At 30.4% G+C, this 15067-nt stretch overlaps 1 protein-coding gene across 1 annotated transcript in view; it reads left to right on the forward strand.

Annotated features, from left to right (window-relative positions):
* PRMT3 (protein arginine methyltransferase 3) overlaps positions 1-15067 on the forward strand; it is a 102995-nt gene that overhangs the window by 41150 nt on the left and 46778 nt on the right. The window contains exon 11 of the mRNA XM_039865583.1: positions 9226-9304. Coding sequence (XP_039721517.1) covers positions 9226-9304 — 79 coding nt within the window. The remainder of the gene's footprint in view (positions 1-9225; positions 9305-15067) is intronic.

The raw sequence follows: 15067 nt of genomic DNA on the forward strand, positions 1-15067 counted from the left end.
GTTGTCTCTGTTTTGTTATTTGGGACAGTTTCTTCTTATGTTCCTCACATTGGCTGGACCATGGATTTTGTCTCCTGTTTTCCCATGTTCATTCACTAGGTTAAGCAAATGCTCTCAAAGTGAAAGCCAGCTTACTGATGCATCTAATGAGATGTTCTTTTTTTTTCTTTTCTTCTAGCATATTTATTGTACTTACAGCATCATTAGCTTCTAAAATCCATTGTTACCGGAAATGGAATGAGATCTTGTTCTTTAAGTTTTGGATCATACTGTTAGAGTTCATCTTTTCTACAGCCTTAAAAATCTATAATTTATAAATATTATTTAATCACTCTGTTATATATGTGCACCACAGCATAATTTTTTAAAAATAAAAGTGCTAGCTAATAATTTAATTGTATTTTTAAGAGTAGAATATCCAATTATAGGTCATGATTTTTTTCAACCATAGTGGGAGTTGGGAATATTGTTTTAGAAATACACATGCATCCTCTACCCTCATCCTTGGAAATTGATTCTCTAAATCTGAAGTATGGCCCATGTGTATATTTGGAAAGATTTTGAGATGATTCACTTTTCTTTTGATAAACTTGCTAATTGGACAGTTTGCTGCAGTTTGAGGAAAAGAGCCAGTTGGATAGTCTTTTGTTGATTAAGTGAGAGTGCCATCTAGTGGAGGAAAGACTTAAAGTAATAAAGTTTTTCAAACTTTAGAAGAGTATGGAGAGGAAATTAGCTCTTATTCTGAGTTATGTCTCTCCAAGTCCAGACTGCGTGTTGTATGAAAAGAGAAAGGAAGTAGTCATTCAGGGCAGTAGCAAGTACATAATAGGTGCCTGCCTAATAAGTGGTAGTTACCATCATTATGCTCATTCTTGCATGGAAGGTAGTGATCAAGTGAAATATAATGAAATTGGAGCTGCTCTGAAACATTTGCATTGTACATGTAAAATTTTGTCATTGTTTTTTGACTATGTAATAATACATAAATGTTACAAATTTTATTTCTCCTTTAAAACCTACCCCAAGGTTCTGTTACCAGTTTCTAATGTATCCTTCCCAAAATATTTTACCAGTTTCAAAATCTGTTACCAGTTTCTAATATATCCTTCCCAAAATATTTTAATGTTGTAAACATGTGTGTATATTTTACTCCTTGGTACACTCTTTAACAAATATCGTTAAATGGCTATTATGTGCCTGTTATGTGCCGGGCACTGTTTGAGGCAGGATAAAGCAGTGAACAACATAGATTACAAACCCCACCTTTATATTAGGGTAGGGTAAGCATATTCTACATATTGTTCTATACCTTGCTTTTTCCACTACTTTTAAACATAAATTTCCCTTTATAACTGCTATAGCTGTATCCCAAAATTTTTTAATTCAATTCAAAGTATTACCCTAGTGATTTCTGCTTTGATCCACAAATTACTTAGAAGCATGCTATTTATTTTCAAAGTGTTCAGAAATTTTTTAGATATCTTTCTGTTGTTGATTTCTATTTTGACTTTAGTTGATATCAGGGGCCATATTGTTATCATATGTATGTTATCATTTCATTAAATTTGTTCGGACCTATTTTATGGCTCAGCATATGGTCTGTCTTGTTGAATGTTCCACATTCTTTTAGAATGGAGCATTATATAATTGTCAGTTGGGTCAAGTTGGTTGATAGTATCATTTAGTCTTTTGAATCTTTATTTAACATTTTATTAAGTACTAAAAGAATATTAATGCATTTCTACCAAAGGTTTAGGAATTGTTTGTTTCCCTTTTCAATTCTGTCAGTTATTGCTTCAGATATTTTTATGTGGTTTTTAGGTGTATACACATTAGGATTATTATGTATTCTTGATAAAGTTTGGCCTTTTTATCATTATGAAGTATTGTTCTTTTTCCCTGATAGTATTTTTAGTCTTTTAGTCTACTTTATCATTTTTTTAGTTCTGTACTATTCCAGACATGTACTAAGCATTTATAAACAGATATGTATGTGTGTTCTGTTTCCTTTTATTCAAATGATTGCACATTGTATAACCAGTCATATAAATTTTCCTTTTAATAAGCCTTTTTATGTAGTTATTTTTAAAACTCAGATAACTTCATTATCATATTTGTGATAAAGTCATTAGCACATTTTAAAATGGAGTCCAAGTAATAGATTGAGAAATCACTGAAAAATCTTTTCAGCTCAGGTGTTCAATATCTAAATATTGAATATTCAATATTATAAATTTAACAGTGAAATAAGTAGAGATTACTTTACATCCTGTGAAATCTGTGATCAGATGAGATCAGATAAATCCTGCAAAATGTTAACTTTGGTACATTTTTAGAAGAAAATACTGTAGATTAGGAAAAAATGCTTATGTGATTACTTTTTGGATATCTCTAAAGCAGTGGAAGGAGAGTGCCCAGTTTTTCTTCCTGGGGTTATTTGGGAACTGTCAGGAAACATTTTAGGTTATAGTGTGGGAGGGAGGGAGGGAGAGAGATGAGAACAGGAGGAAGGAAAGTGGTGCTGGCTTCTATCTAGAAGATAGAAGCCCGGGATGCTGCTAACCATCTTACAATGGACAGAACAGCCCCCACCATAAAGTATTATCTAGCCCCTAATGTCAGTATTGTTGTAGAGGTCTCATTTCTGTGCATCGATAATAAATCAATCTCCAACTTAGATATTATAAAGGCCACCTGACCTAGTCTTGGGCACCAAGGAAGGTTTTCCTAAAAATTGACATCATGACAATATATTTTGTCACATGGACACGCAATTGAAGTTTCCTTAACCAACTTGCATTTAATTCACCAAGTTTATGTTCTGCATTCTTTTTGTGTAACACCTGCTAGATTACTATGACTACCTGAATACTTAAAACTAATAAGTTACCTTCAGTGTGCTGCTCCTGTTCTTCTCTCAGTTGGTTTATGTTTTTACCAAGAGCATATTGTATGTGTTTGCCTGCTTATTTATGTAAAATCAATTAATATTAACAAATTTTGAACAAGATTGTAAAAACAACAGTTGTTGAATAGTCAGTAAAATGAATTGTGAAAGACTAGGAGCTCCCGGGAAGGTGGGAATTATAGAATTCACGGACCTTCCACTTGGCAAATGCCCTTAGATTCTTTTTCTATTTTAAAATAACCCAAACTGGAAATTATTGACAATCCATTATGGATGTGATTTATGCAAGGAAGATGGTGAAGGTTCCAATCAATGGATTCATCCTCAAAGAGTATTGATAAACAAATCTACATTTGTGTTTTTAGTTAAAATATATTGTTTTCAGTTAACAAATGACTAGTAACAAATAACTAGTAGTCCCAATTACATTAGATTAAATTCTATCTACAGTAAATCTTGTGGAATTGAGAGTAAAGTATTGGAAAAAATTTCATCAAATATTTATTATGCTTCAGAAATATTAGGGATTAGATTTTGTAGGCTCATTTATTTGTTGAAATAAATCACTTATTTTTATCTTTAAATAAATTCCAATTATTGACTGTCATTGGATTTCGTACAGATTAACTTTTCATTTTATTTGAGCCTCTCCCTTGTCTCGCTTTTTTAAATAGTTAATTCTACCTGAGAGTGTATGAGTAATTCAGTTATTTGAACTAAAACAAAATCAACAGTAGACACACTTTATTCTGAAGGTAGCACAAGTCTCTTTTACCATTTATTTCAAGAAGATAGGAAGAGGCATTTTGGAAATAAGGTTTTCATTTAAATGAATGTTAATATTCTAGTTCCAGATTTAATCAGAGGGTTCCTTTTTTAGTAATTAATTTTTGAAGTGTAAATGCAAAGTTTAATTTTAAAAAGTAAATGTCAGTTTGGAAAGAAGAGTGCCCCATGAGCATCATGGGAGAAAATGCTGAGTATAATTCTCTTCCAGATGGCACCCCTACAGGTGAGGCAGCAGCCTGTGAAATTACAGTCTGAATTATACTACAGATGAGCTGGGCATTTGGAGCAAAGCCTTCTGATATCAGTAATAAATGACTTGGTTCAGAACCAAGGACAATTCCCAGGAAATTAAAGGCTATCCTATCACGGAGGGAGCCTATAGTAAAATGAAGTTCAGCAAAGTGGAAAGTTGAGAGAAAGGACGATAACCATTAGCAATACATATATGAATCTTTTAATCTGCTAATATTTTTAGCTATGCATATTAATTTATCTTACAGATGTCACACATTCATTTTATATATATTCTTATATAACCATTGATTTTCTAAATGGGTACTTTTCATAGGAGATCATGGGTAAGAGCTAGTTGCCAACTAAGCTATCACTCTGAAATATACCTATTGTAAATTCTAATCTTATTTAATATCTTCAATGGGAAATTTTTTTATTTTTGGGCATTTGAGTACTTAATTACAAATATAGTATGATATACAAATACTAAATCTTATTTTCAATCACATAAATCAATTTAAGAAGTAATATAGAATAGTGATTCAGCTCTTGACTTCTCTTGTTAGATAGACCAAGGTTCAAAATACGACTCATTCAGCTGATTCTGTGATTATGAGTTGTTTTTTAAGTACTATTATTTTTTAAGTTATTTAATAATTTAAGACTTACCAGTTAAATGGAAATAACAATGAAATATGCTTTAGAGAAGAATTAAATAATCTATATCAAGACACAATACAATGAACCTTTAACAATTATCACCACTATTATTTGAAAATTTTAATTTTTGAAACATTAATTTTGAAGCAAAACAGCATTTTAAAGTAGCTTATTTTAATTTGCACCAGAGAAATAACAAAAAGCAGGCATTGTTTCATTTTAACAAACATAATGATATGCATATACAATATTAATACCTCTAATTCTTTTATTCATTCAAAAGTTGCTTATTGAGTTCCTGCTATCTACCAGGCACATTTCTGGCCCTCAGGAATATAGTTTAAAACAAATAGACAAAGTCTTTGCTCCTCTTGGAGTTTTCATTTTAGTAAGTAGGTAAACTAAACACAAAAATAAATAATATTTTAATTCCTAAGTGCTATGATGAAATTGAAAGCAGGGTAAAGAGATAGTGCTTGAAGATACTTTATATAGAGACATAATGAAAATCCTTTTTGAGGAGGTAGTAGTTGCACAGCTATCTGGATAATAAGTGAAATGACCAATAAAATTGTCAGTGTTCATTGAGTCTTAAAAAAATGTAACATATTTAGGAAAGATCAAGAAATGTATAATCTATTCTTGTTTTGAAAGAATGCTTTTCTATTGATTTGCTAGTTCATTTATTCTTTGACTTAAGGTTTAGAAATTATTTTGACAGAATAGAAGCCTCATTCTATATTTACGCAAGCAATATCTTGCTACTGAGATGAAAAAGATATTACCAGAAATAGTTATAGAGGAGAGTTTTATTTTTAATTATACACCAATGAAGAGCAAAAAAGGAAATAAAACATGGGAAAAAACAAAAGAAGAAAGACTTGCTGTGGCCTTCTGCTTTTATCCATTTTAGCCTAGTTCTACCCCACAGTAGCAGACCCCCATATAATGACTTCTGCCAAATTAAAGAGTCATGTGATATCGTCTTTGTGTTAACTCTATGCCATGCACTGTTCAAAATCCGTTATATGTATCATCAAAAGCATTTGATCATTTGCTTTCAGAAATTCTCTGACCTAATTATGTTGGCTCACTAAAAAGTGAGAAGCAAAGACATGGCATTTATGAAAGGGTATTTTTGTTGCCAAGGATGATTATCTTCTTTTGTTTGCATGCTTACTATTGAGTTTAACAGCAGTGGGAATTGAATCTTAAGGCTACTGTTTTGTAAAGGAAGCTAATAAATATTGTCTAGTATTATTTTTCCAGCTGTATGACCTGAAATAAGTCACTTAACCTCTCTAGTGCTGATTTCTCTAATTTGAAAATTATGTTGTTTTAATAGTTAGAATCTTAGAAACTATCTCTAATGTTGTCCTACCTCTCAAGATTCTCATCTCAGCTAAGGTAATCATTATGGAGTATGTGGAAAAATACTTATTGGTGTTTATCTTTTCAAGTGGAAGCAGACATATGGGAAAATCTTAAGTATAAATTCCAAAGTTCAGAGTATTAAGTAAAATTGATGTTTTTTGGCCCGGGGGGCGAGGGGGGGGAAATGATTTTCCCCAGGTGGGAAAATCTCTCAGATTATCTTTTTAAGAAGAATCTTAATATTGGAATTGGCACTAATTTGTTCAGTTTGATCAAATTTCAATTGGGTTTTTAATTTCTATTTCTTAATTTTAAAGAAATTTTGAATGGATATATATATATGTGAATATACATGTTTATTTATTTTGGTATGCACATGAAAATGAAGGGACACAAGAAAATGTATTCTGATAGTCTCTTAGAAAAAAAAAAAAACAAGAATTTTAGTTCTTACTCATGGATTATAATATATGACCGTGCACTAAATAAATGTTATATGATTCTGGACAGTCTGGTAAGCTTTTATTTTCTCATTTATTAAACATAATTTTAAAATTCTGATTAGCCTTTACAAATATATATTTTAAATAGCTCTTCATTTTTTTCAGCTAAACTAACACGATTTATTGTTCGAAAAGGTTTACATGTATTAACATATTTAATCCTTACAACTGTATGAAATAAAATATTATTGTATTGTCACTTTAAAGATGAAGAAACTGAGGCACAATGACATTAACTTATCCAAGGTCACGTAGAAAAAGGGACTCCTGACTCCTCTGGAATTTAAATCCAGGAGTCTACCCTCTCATACTATACTATTGGTATTGACTATAATACCAAATTAAAATATGGTGTAATTTAACCTCTGATGAATGGCTAATAATAACTTTATCTTAAATGCAACAAAAGAACATGTTGCTAGGAGCTACTTTCAGTTATTGATCAAAAAGACTTTTTTATGGTTTTTTTTGTAGTACATTAAAGTAAGGTGAAGTTTGAGCATATGGAAGCAAAATAAAATTTAGCTACTTGGAAAGAGTAATACTAGAAACACTTTTGACAAAATGCCAAATCAGTAACAAATATTTTTTTACACTCTTCCATAAATTATTGGACTATAACGAATACTTAATTTGTACCAAAATGTCGATTTATTTTATTTTAATGTTTTAACATACAGCAGTCTTGCAAATAGGGATCATTTTTTTTCCTTCAACCTATTAACATGTTTTACCAGCTGATCTTTTTCCCATAGGGTAAATAGATGCCTCCTCTTTTAATAATTCCTTGGCATAAATTATAATTTACTTTAATCAACGGATGAATGCTTATTTATTAGCATTTGTGTGCATAGATCTGCATGAATTATGTCAGGTTGGTAAAAATTTCTTCGTTGAATTTCGAAAGTCTCTTGTGCTTTGAATACACAGATAATATTAATGGAGAACTGACTTATAAGAGTTAGACATTACTGAAGTACTCTATCCAGAAAAAAAGAGTTTCTACCAAATCCTAATTTTCCTAATGTAAACACATTAATAAAAGATCTTTGTTGCTAAATCTTTCTTTTGTAGCAATTATTTTCTTATCAATGAATTAGTGTGTTGGGGGTAAATGCCAAAGTAGAGTTGCTAGCGGCAATTTAATTAGGTTCCTTTATAAGCGATTCAAGCATGAGAGCTGTATTTTCTGTAATTTAAATTTGCTGTTTATCTCTTGTGAAGATTATCCATTCAAGTTTGCAAGTTTTTTCTTACTCTAGAAAAACCTTAAAAAAATTTTTGTTTCATCTTGGTTAAAGACTATTGTATTTATGCTGTCAAATAGTTATTTGTGCACAAAACAAATGAGAACAGTTTTGATTTAGAATGCTAACATTAGGCTAAAATTCATACTGGTTCACCTTAAGCTATAATAAGATATATTATATGTTAATCACTGCCCTGAGCCCTTAACTTTCCTTGCTGCTCAGGGCTCTTGGGTAGATGGGCCCCAGAAAGAGAAAGCCTGACTGAAACTGGCATTAATCTCATTTATGATTACTTCATCATTTCTTAAATAAACTAGCATACTATTAGAATGTACTGTATGACACTAGTAGTGGCAAATTATGCTTTCATTTGTGTTATGATTATCCTTTCTTGGTAGCAGATTCATTACTGTTCTCTAAAATCTGGAGTGCACTGGGGCAATGTTTCATGAACTGTATTTTAAATGTTAGTTGTGCAAGGTGTTGTTGGATGTCATATAGGAAAGAAAGGGGTCTCCAGTCAAAGAGTGGGTAATATTCAAAATATGTTCAACAGTTCTGTTTTTATCATAACACTCAGAATTATTAATGTATTAATGTGCATCATAAATCTTTAACAGGAGGATATAGCATCTGGTCCTTCTCAAACCTCTGATTAAAGATGACTGCCTCTCTTTCTTTTCTTTTTCTTTTTCTTTTTCTCTTTCTTTTACTTTTTCCTTTTCTCTTTTTTAATCTAAAGAAAAAGGCACTGGTCAAGAAACACTTTGGGAAATGGTGTTCTAGACTAGGATATCTCAGATGTAGCCATATAGACATTTGAGGCCAGACAGTTCTTTGCTGTGGGGACTGTTCTCTGCATTGTAGGATGTTTATTAGCATCCTTGGCTCTACCTACTAGATGTCAGTAGCATCCCCTCTACCCCTAGTTGTGGCAATCAGAATGTCTCCAGACATTGCCAGATGTCCTAAAGGGTGAAAATCTAGTCGAAAACCACTGCTTTGTATTAATTTTGCAATATTCCAGAGATTCAGAGGGTTTGTTAACAATTTCCATATAGAATTTTTCTTTTCATGAGGAAGGAACAGTAGTCTAAAAAGTAGAAGCTAGCTGAAGGACTTTGGGTGATAAACACACAATAGAACATACAGATGTGAAATGATAATGTATACTTGAAAATTATATAATTGTATTAACCAATGTTACCCCAATAAACTTAATAAAAATAAATGAATAAAATAAATAAAGAGTAGAAGCGGAGATAAAGAAGGTTCAGTACATTCTACTGTAATAAACTTTCTGTATTCACTTTATACCCAGGCCTGATTTTCTAATAATTATGTGGCGTATTTACTGCAAAAAATAATTTCAAACTCTGCAGAATACTTTATGGCAGAGACAAAAAAAATTTATATTAAAAGAATAGCCAGATTTTTAAATCAATCTGCATATGAGGATATTGCACATTTCTAAAATCTTTTTTTTTTTTTCTGTTTTATGTAGGGCTATTTTCTTCTTTTTGAGTCTATGTTAGATTCTGTCCTATATGCGAAGAACAAATACTTGGCTAAAGGAGGATCAGGTAAGTATAAAATGCTAGTTTTAATAATCTAATTTTAGTTTGGCAGAACCAAATTAACCTTTGGATTTCAAATAAACTATGTATGAGTGAGAAAGTTCCCAGTATAGATGAAAGATGTTTCCATTAGATAAAGCTTTAAGACATTTCTTTAGCATACTGTTGATAGTAGAACATTATTGATATATGCAGGACTCAAAGTTAAGGCTATTTTCAAGAACACTTTTTATAAAAATACAAAAGACTAGATTGGAAGCTCTTTAATATTCAAATCAAAATCGAACAGAAAGTTTTTGGTTTTCAATCCTTAAGATATTTAGGTGTTCCCCCCCTCCCACCCCGCAGAGAATATATTTCATGCTAGTTTGGAGATTATTCACTTTAGTGGCAAATTTTCCGTATCTTCACTAAATATATAAACCTGGCTTCTGTGTGATTTAATTAGAACATTTAAATAGTGACTGGTTTCTCCTAAGTTTTTAAAGCATAATGTACTCAATCAGTATTTTTAAATGTGTCCCAATAAATTTGGAAGGCTATCTTTTCATGGCCCTGATGAACTTTTAATCTTATTAACTCTGCATATTCAAAGTGTAATTGTGGTTTTACAGCCTTCTGCCTTGAACAGTTGTATACAAACAAATGTTCTCTTTCAGTGCAAGGATTATATTTTGCTCATCTTTGACTCTATGGGCTCTACAGCTTCTGGAGCATAGATAGAGAATCATTTATGTTTATTGAATTGGATCATTAAAACTGAATTGAAGAGCATCAGTCTCCCTTCATTCACCTCTCCCTACGCCTTCACTTTCTCAGAGCTTCAGAATCAACTAATGCTATGGCCAAAGTGCAGTTGATAAAACTTATATAAAAATGGATGGAAAGGAGGAGACATTTTGAACTAGTGAAATGAAGCACTGGACCATACTGAAACCTTCTGCCCATCCGTGTCTATGAAATTACTTTGGTAGTTATGGTACAATAGATATCAGTAAGGCTAAAACATAAAGCACAGAGAAAATTCTCCAGTATAATAGAATTCTTTTTATAATAACATTTAAATGAAATTCTCCAGTATAATAGTTCTTTTTATAATAGCATTTAAATGGATTGCCTTTCTTTTTCAAAATTCTATCACTATATTTCCTGCAACCATTTTAATATATGTTCCGTATTCCTGACATGAACCTGGCTAAAATTTTTAGGTATATTTTACCCTACAGCTATTGGCTATATCTTACAATAATTGCAGTAGCTTTTTAAAAGATGAATACTATACTTAATGACTAAAAATTAATATTATCTACCATTTGTTGATTTTCTATACAAGCTGTCAGTATACTCTGCCTTTTCTTATGTTATTACATGTAATCCTCACAGCAGCCCTTTGAGATTTTAGAAACAAAGGTATCCTGGTTGACACATATTAAGTGGCCAAGTGTTGTTTTTTTTTTAAACGTAGATCTGCTGGATCTTCGTTTTTCACTATCCCTTGTTTCCCCACACTAGTAATTTTATTGAATCTGATTTTTGCCTTGAAGTTGTTCTAGGGAAGATTCAGAAAATCGTTTCCATACCTCTCTGAGTGGTATTCATTGATCTTACTGAAGGAGTGACAGCAACTTAATACATTTAAATTGAATTCTTGATGAAATTCATTAAGAACTTAAAGCATGCAAATAATGAGTTTTTAGTTGAAATAGTGGCAGAGTTATTTCCCATCGTCAGAGGGTAAGGTGGAGGCAGATAATTCTAGCTCTTTTCAAATTATTATATAGCTAATATCAACAGTAAGATAATCTGGACGTATACTGAAGAGAGGTCAGCATTTAACTGCCTAAGCAGTGCTGTTGAGTGTTATTTGTTAACAGAATCGAAAGAAAAGAAGGAAAGGTCACAAATGAGTAACGTGAAGTGGTTGAGACTGTTTTATGTACATGAGTATGCCTTGCTGCATATCTCCAATCATCTAGATACTCATTCTTCTATTGAAAAGAAACGTTTTATTTTTTAATGAAGGAAAGATTTACTAAGCAATTAGTGTAAAGATAGAAAAATGATTGAATTATGAGAGAGGTTGAATATAGAAGACCTATGATTGAATTATGAGAGAGGTTGAATATAGAAGACCTATATAAGCATGAAGGGAGCACAAATTACTTTTACATGAATTAGGGTTCAGTTTATATATCATTATGTATGTATGGAGTAAAACCTTTATAAAACACAATATTCATTCTTTGTTATCACCAAGCAATTCCACAGTACTTTAGTAGTACTCATTTACTGCTGCTATTACTAATAAAAATAATTTTATAAAATTAATGAAATTGAGTTTACTAAAGACTAATTATACTAATTTTGGCTAAGATTTACTAATGCTAATTGTGTGTTAGGAATTGTAGTGTTTTACATTCAACTGACCAAGAGATAAAGAAAAAAATCTAAGAAAATATTAGTCATAATCAATATGTGTTTTTACAGCTAGAATTAAGACAAAAACAAATAGATGTTTTAGGATGACAACATAGAATGCAAATGTTTTATACCCTGACAATGGCAAATATTTCTGAAAACTTGGAAAGGGAATGCAGAAGGCGAATGGGAGGAGATATATATACTTCAGTTGCTTTATCTTTAATAGCAGGAATTTATGGAATATCATTGAAAGCTGACAAATCAAGTAATAGATTTATAAGCACATTTCACACTATAAAGGTAATGTTAAAATTATATTGATTAAAATTGAGTGGTGAGACTTGTGGTGATACATCCTATGTATATGTTGATTGTGATTACATGACTTATCTATGTATTTATCAGATTACATAGAATCATACACCAAAGAGGGCAAAAAGAGTGAGTTTTACTGTACGTAAATTATACCTCATCAAAAGTCACTTTAAAAAAAGTGAAGTGGCATTTCCCATTCTTTCAGATCAAATGCATTATGACATCATTTGATTTCTCACTTTTCTGAAAAATATATTAAAGTTGTGTACTAACTATGCCCACTTCTGTATTTGTTGTTAATATTATCAGAGCATCTGTTTTTTTTTTTTAATTTAAAACAATAATTGGGTGATTAAAAAGAGGGAAGAGAAGGGGAAGAATAAGGAAATATACTAGTTTTATCATTACTCAGGAGATTAGTAAAGAATATTAAAAATAGAGAACTAAATATATTCTATGAGGTTATAATTATAAATTTAACTACTAGAACAAAAATTCCTAATTGTAAGGACTAATACTAAGGAAAAAGGCAAAAAAGACCATATAGTGAGCTACTTAAAAAATAAAAAAGAAAACAAAAACTACAGATACAGAAAAGATAACATAAAATGGTAGAGTTTTAAACAAAAATATTTCTCATATCAATAAATGTAAATGGGCTAAACTCACTTATTCAGAGAACGAGAATTTTAGATTGGATTTCAAAAAGAAAGCTCAATTTTGTGCACTTTATAGAGGCACATCTAAAATAAAATGATTTAGTAAAGTTAAAAGGATGAAAAAGATATTCAAGCAAAACCAAAGAAAAAATTAAAAATGAAAACACTCATGATATTGATACCAAATAAGAGGGAATTAGCACAAAATATTTTAAAATTAATCATATGGAACTTCAAGTGAATCAACTGAAAAATTGTTATAAATAATAAAAGAATTTAGTATATTATAGAGATACAAAATAACAATTAGAAATAGACAAGGCTTACATGTGGACAACTTTACTATGAAGGATGCACAAAAAAGTTTTAAATAAATGAAAAGACATACCATGTTCTTGAAGAGAGAACCAATGCCATAAAGATATCTCCCAAAATTAGTTTAAAATAAAGTGTAATCCAAAAACATTGACAGTTGTTGAAGATAAGTGATAAGTACATGAAAGTTAATTATGCTCATCCCTATTTTTGTATGTGTTTGAAAATTTTTATAGGATAAATTTTCTAAAATTGTATTGTAATCCCAATCAAGTTTTTTTTTTTAATTAGGAATAAAAAAATTTTTAATAGGAATAGTGAGGAAAACTCCAAGATAGAAGGATAACAGAGTAGGTGTAGGAGAACCAGAAGAATCATGCTACCAAGGATTAAAACACATTTTAAACCTCAATAATTAAATTAATATACTATTGGTTCTTAAATAGGCAGATGAGTTTAACAGAATAGAAAATCCTAGTATATACCCAACAATATATGGCATCTCTTATAATAAAGGAAATAATTTACTGTAAAATTGTTTTGAGACAGTAGGGTAGCCCTCTATGTAAAAAAAACAAAAGTAGTGTTTCATTTCACACAGTAAATTGTACACTGTAAATGTTAAATGAGTCAAAAGTTAAATTAAAAAAAAGTTAAAATACTTGAAGGAAACATAAGTATATTCCTTTATAAACTTGGGGGAAAAGAGCTTTCTAAATACAAACGAAAATTCAGATGACTTAGAAGAAAGAATTGATAAATTTGATTACGTCTAAATAAACATAAATGGCAGAATATGCCGTATGCAAAGTCACAAAGGAAACTACAGATCGAAAAAAATATTCACTTCCTATTACCAACAAAAAGCTAATCTCCTTAACATATAAATAGATCCTACAAATAAATAGGCCACAAACCCAATAGAAAATTTATCCTGTATTTTTTTTGTAAAGTTTCAGCTTTTACATTTATATCTATGATTCATTTCAAGTTAATTTTTGTGAATTATGTGAGGTAAGAATAGATGTTAGTATTTTCCAGCACCTTTGTTGAAATAACTATCCTATCCCATTAATTGCTTGTCTGAGTATTGATATTAGGTAAAGAAAGTCCTTCATCTTTGTTCTTTTTAAAAATTGCTTTGACAGTTTGGTCATTAGTGTGTTTGTGTATATATTTGTTTTTTTAAAGTAAATTTTAGGATTTTATTTTAGAATCTTTTAATTTAGAATCTGTCAATTTTTAAAAGACTGCTAAAATTATGATAGGATTGGCTTAAATGAATAAATCAATTTGAGAATAATCAGCATCTTAATATTGAGTCTTCCAACCTATGAACACAACATATCTTTTCATTTTTTAAAGTCTTCTTTAATTTTTCATGGCACTGTTTTGTAATTTTCAACGTAGGGATCTTGCACATCTTTTGTTAAATTTGTTCTTAAGTATTTAAATTTTTTATCATTCTTATAAGTAAAAATTTTTAAATTTTATTTTTCAGTTATCTGCTGCTAGTATAAAAATACAATTGATTTTTGTTTGTTAACCTAGTATCCTATGACTTTGCTAAGTTTACTTGTTCTAGTAGTTTTATAAATTCCTTAGGCTTTTTTATGTGAACATCATGTCATTTGCAAATAGAGACAATTTATATCTATCATTTCATACTTTCTACCTTTAATTGTTTTTTGTTTTTTTTTTTGGTCTATAACTCTTTGAATAAAATAGGAAACAATAAGTCCATTGAGATATTAATAAATGAATAATCGGAAAGTTAGATTAAGAATGGGATATTTCCTTAATTTCAAAGAACCTCCCCACAAACTGTCTTTTAGTTACAAAAGAGAAAAGAGTAAATTTCAGTGTAGAAGTCTAGCAGATTCCACTTTAATCGTGTAATCAGAGATGGGACACATAGAAATGTACTCCTGTCATTTCTTTGAAATGTCCTTAAAACTGGCAATAGTTTTGTGTGAAATCATATTTGTTGCATAGAAAATTTAGGGGCCCATTAATGGAAACATCTTCCACCTTACTAGAAAAGAATATTTTCATTACT

Source organism: Pteropus medius, unplaced genomic scaffold, assembly GCF_902729225.1.
Source record: "Pteropus medius unplaced genomic scaffold, Ma_sr-lr_union100, whole genome shotgun sequence".
NCBI classification, from domain to species: domain Eukaryota; kingdom Metazoa; phylum Chordata; class Mammalia; order Chiroptera; family Pteropodidae; genus Pteropus; species Pteropus medius.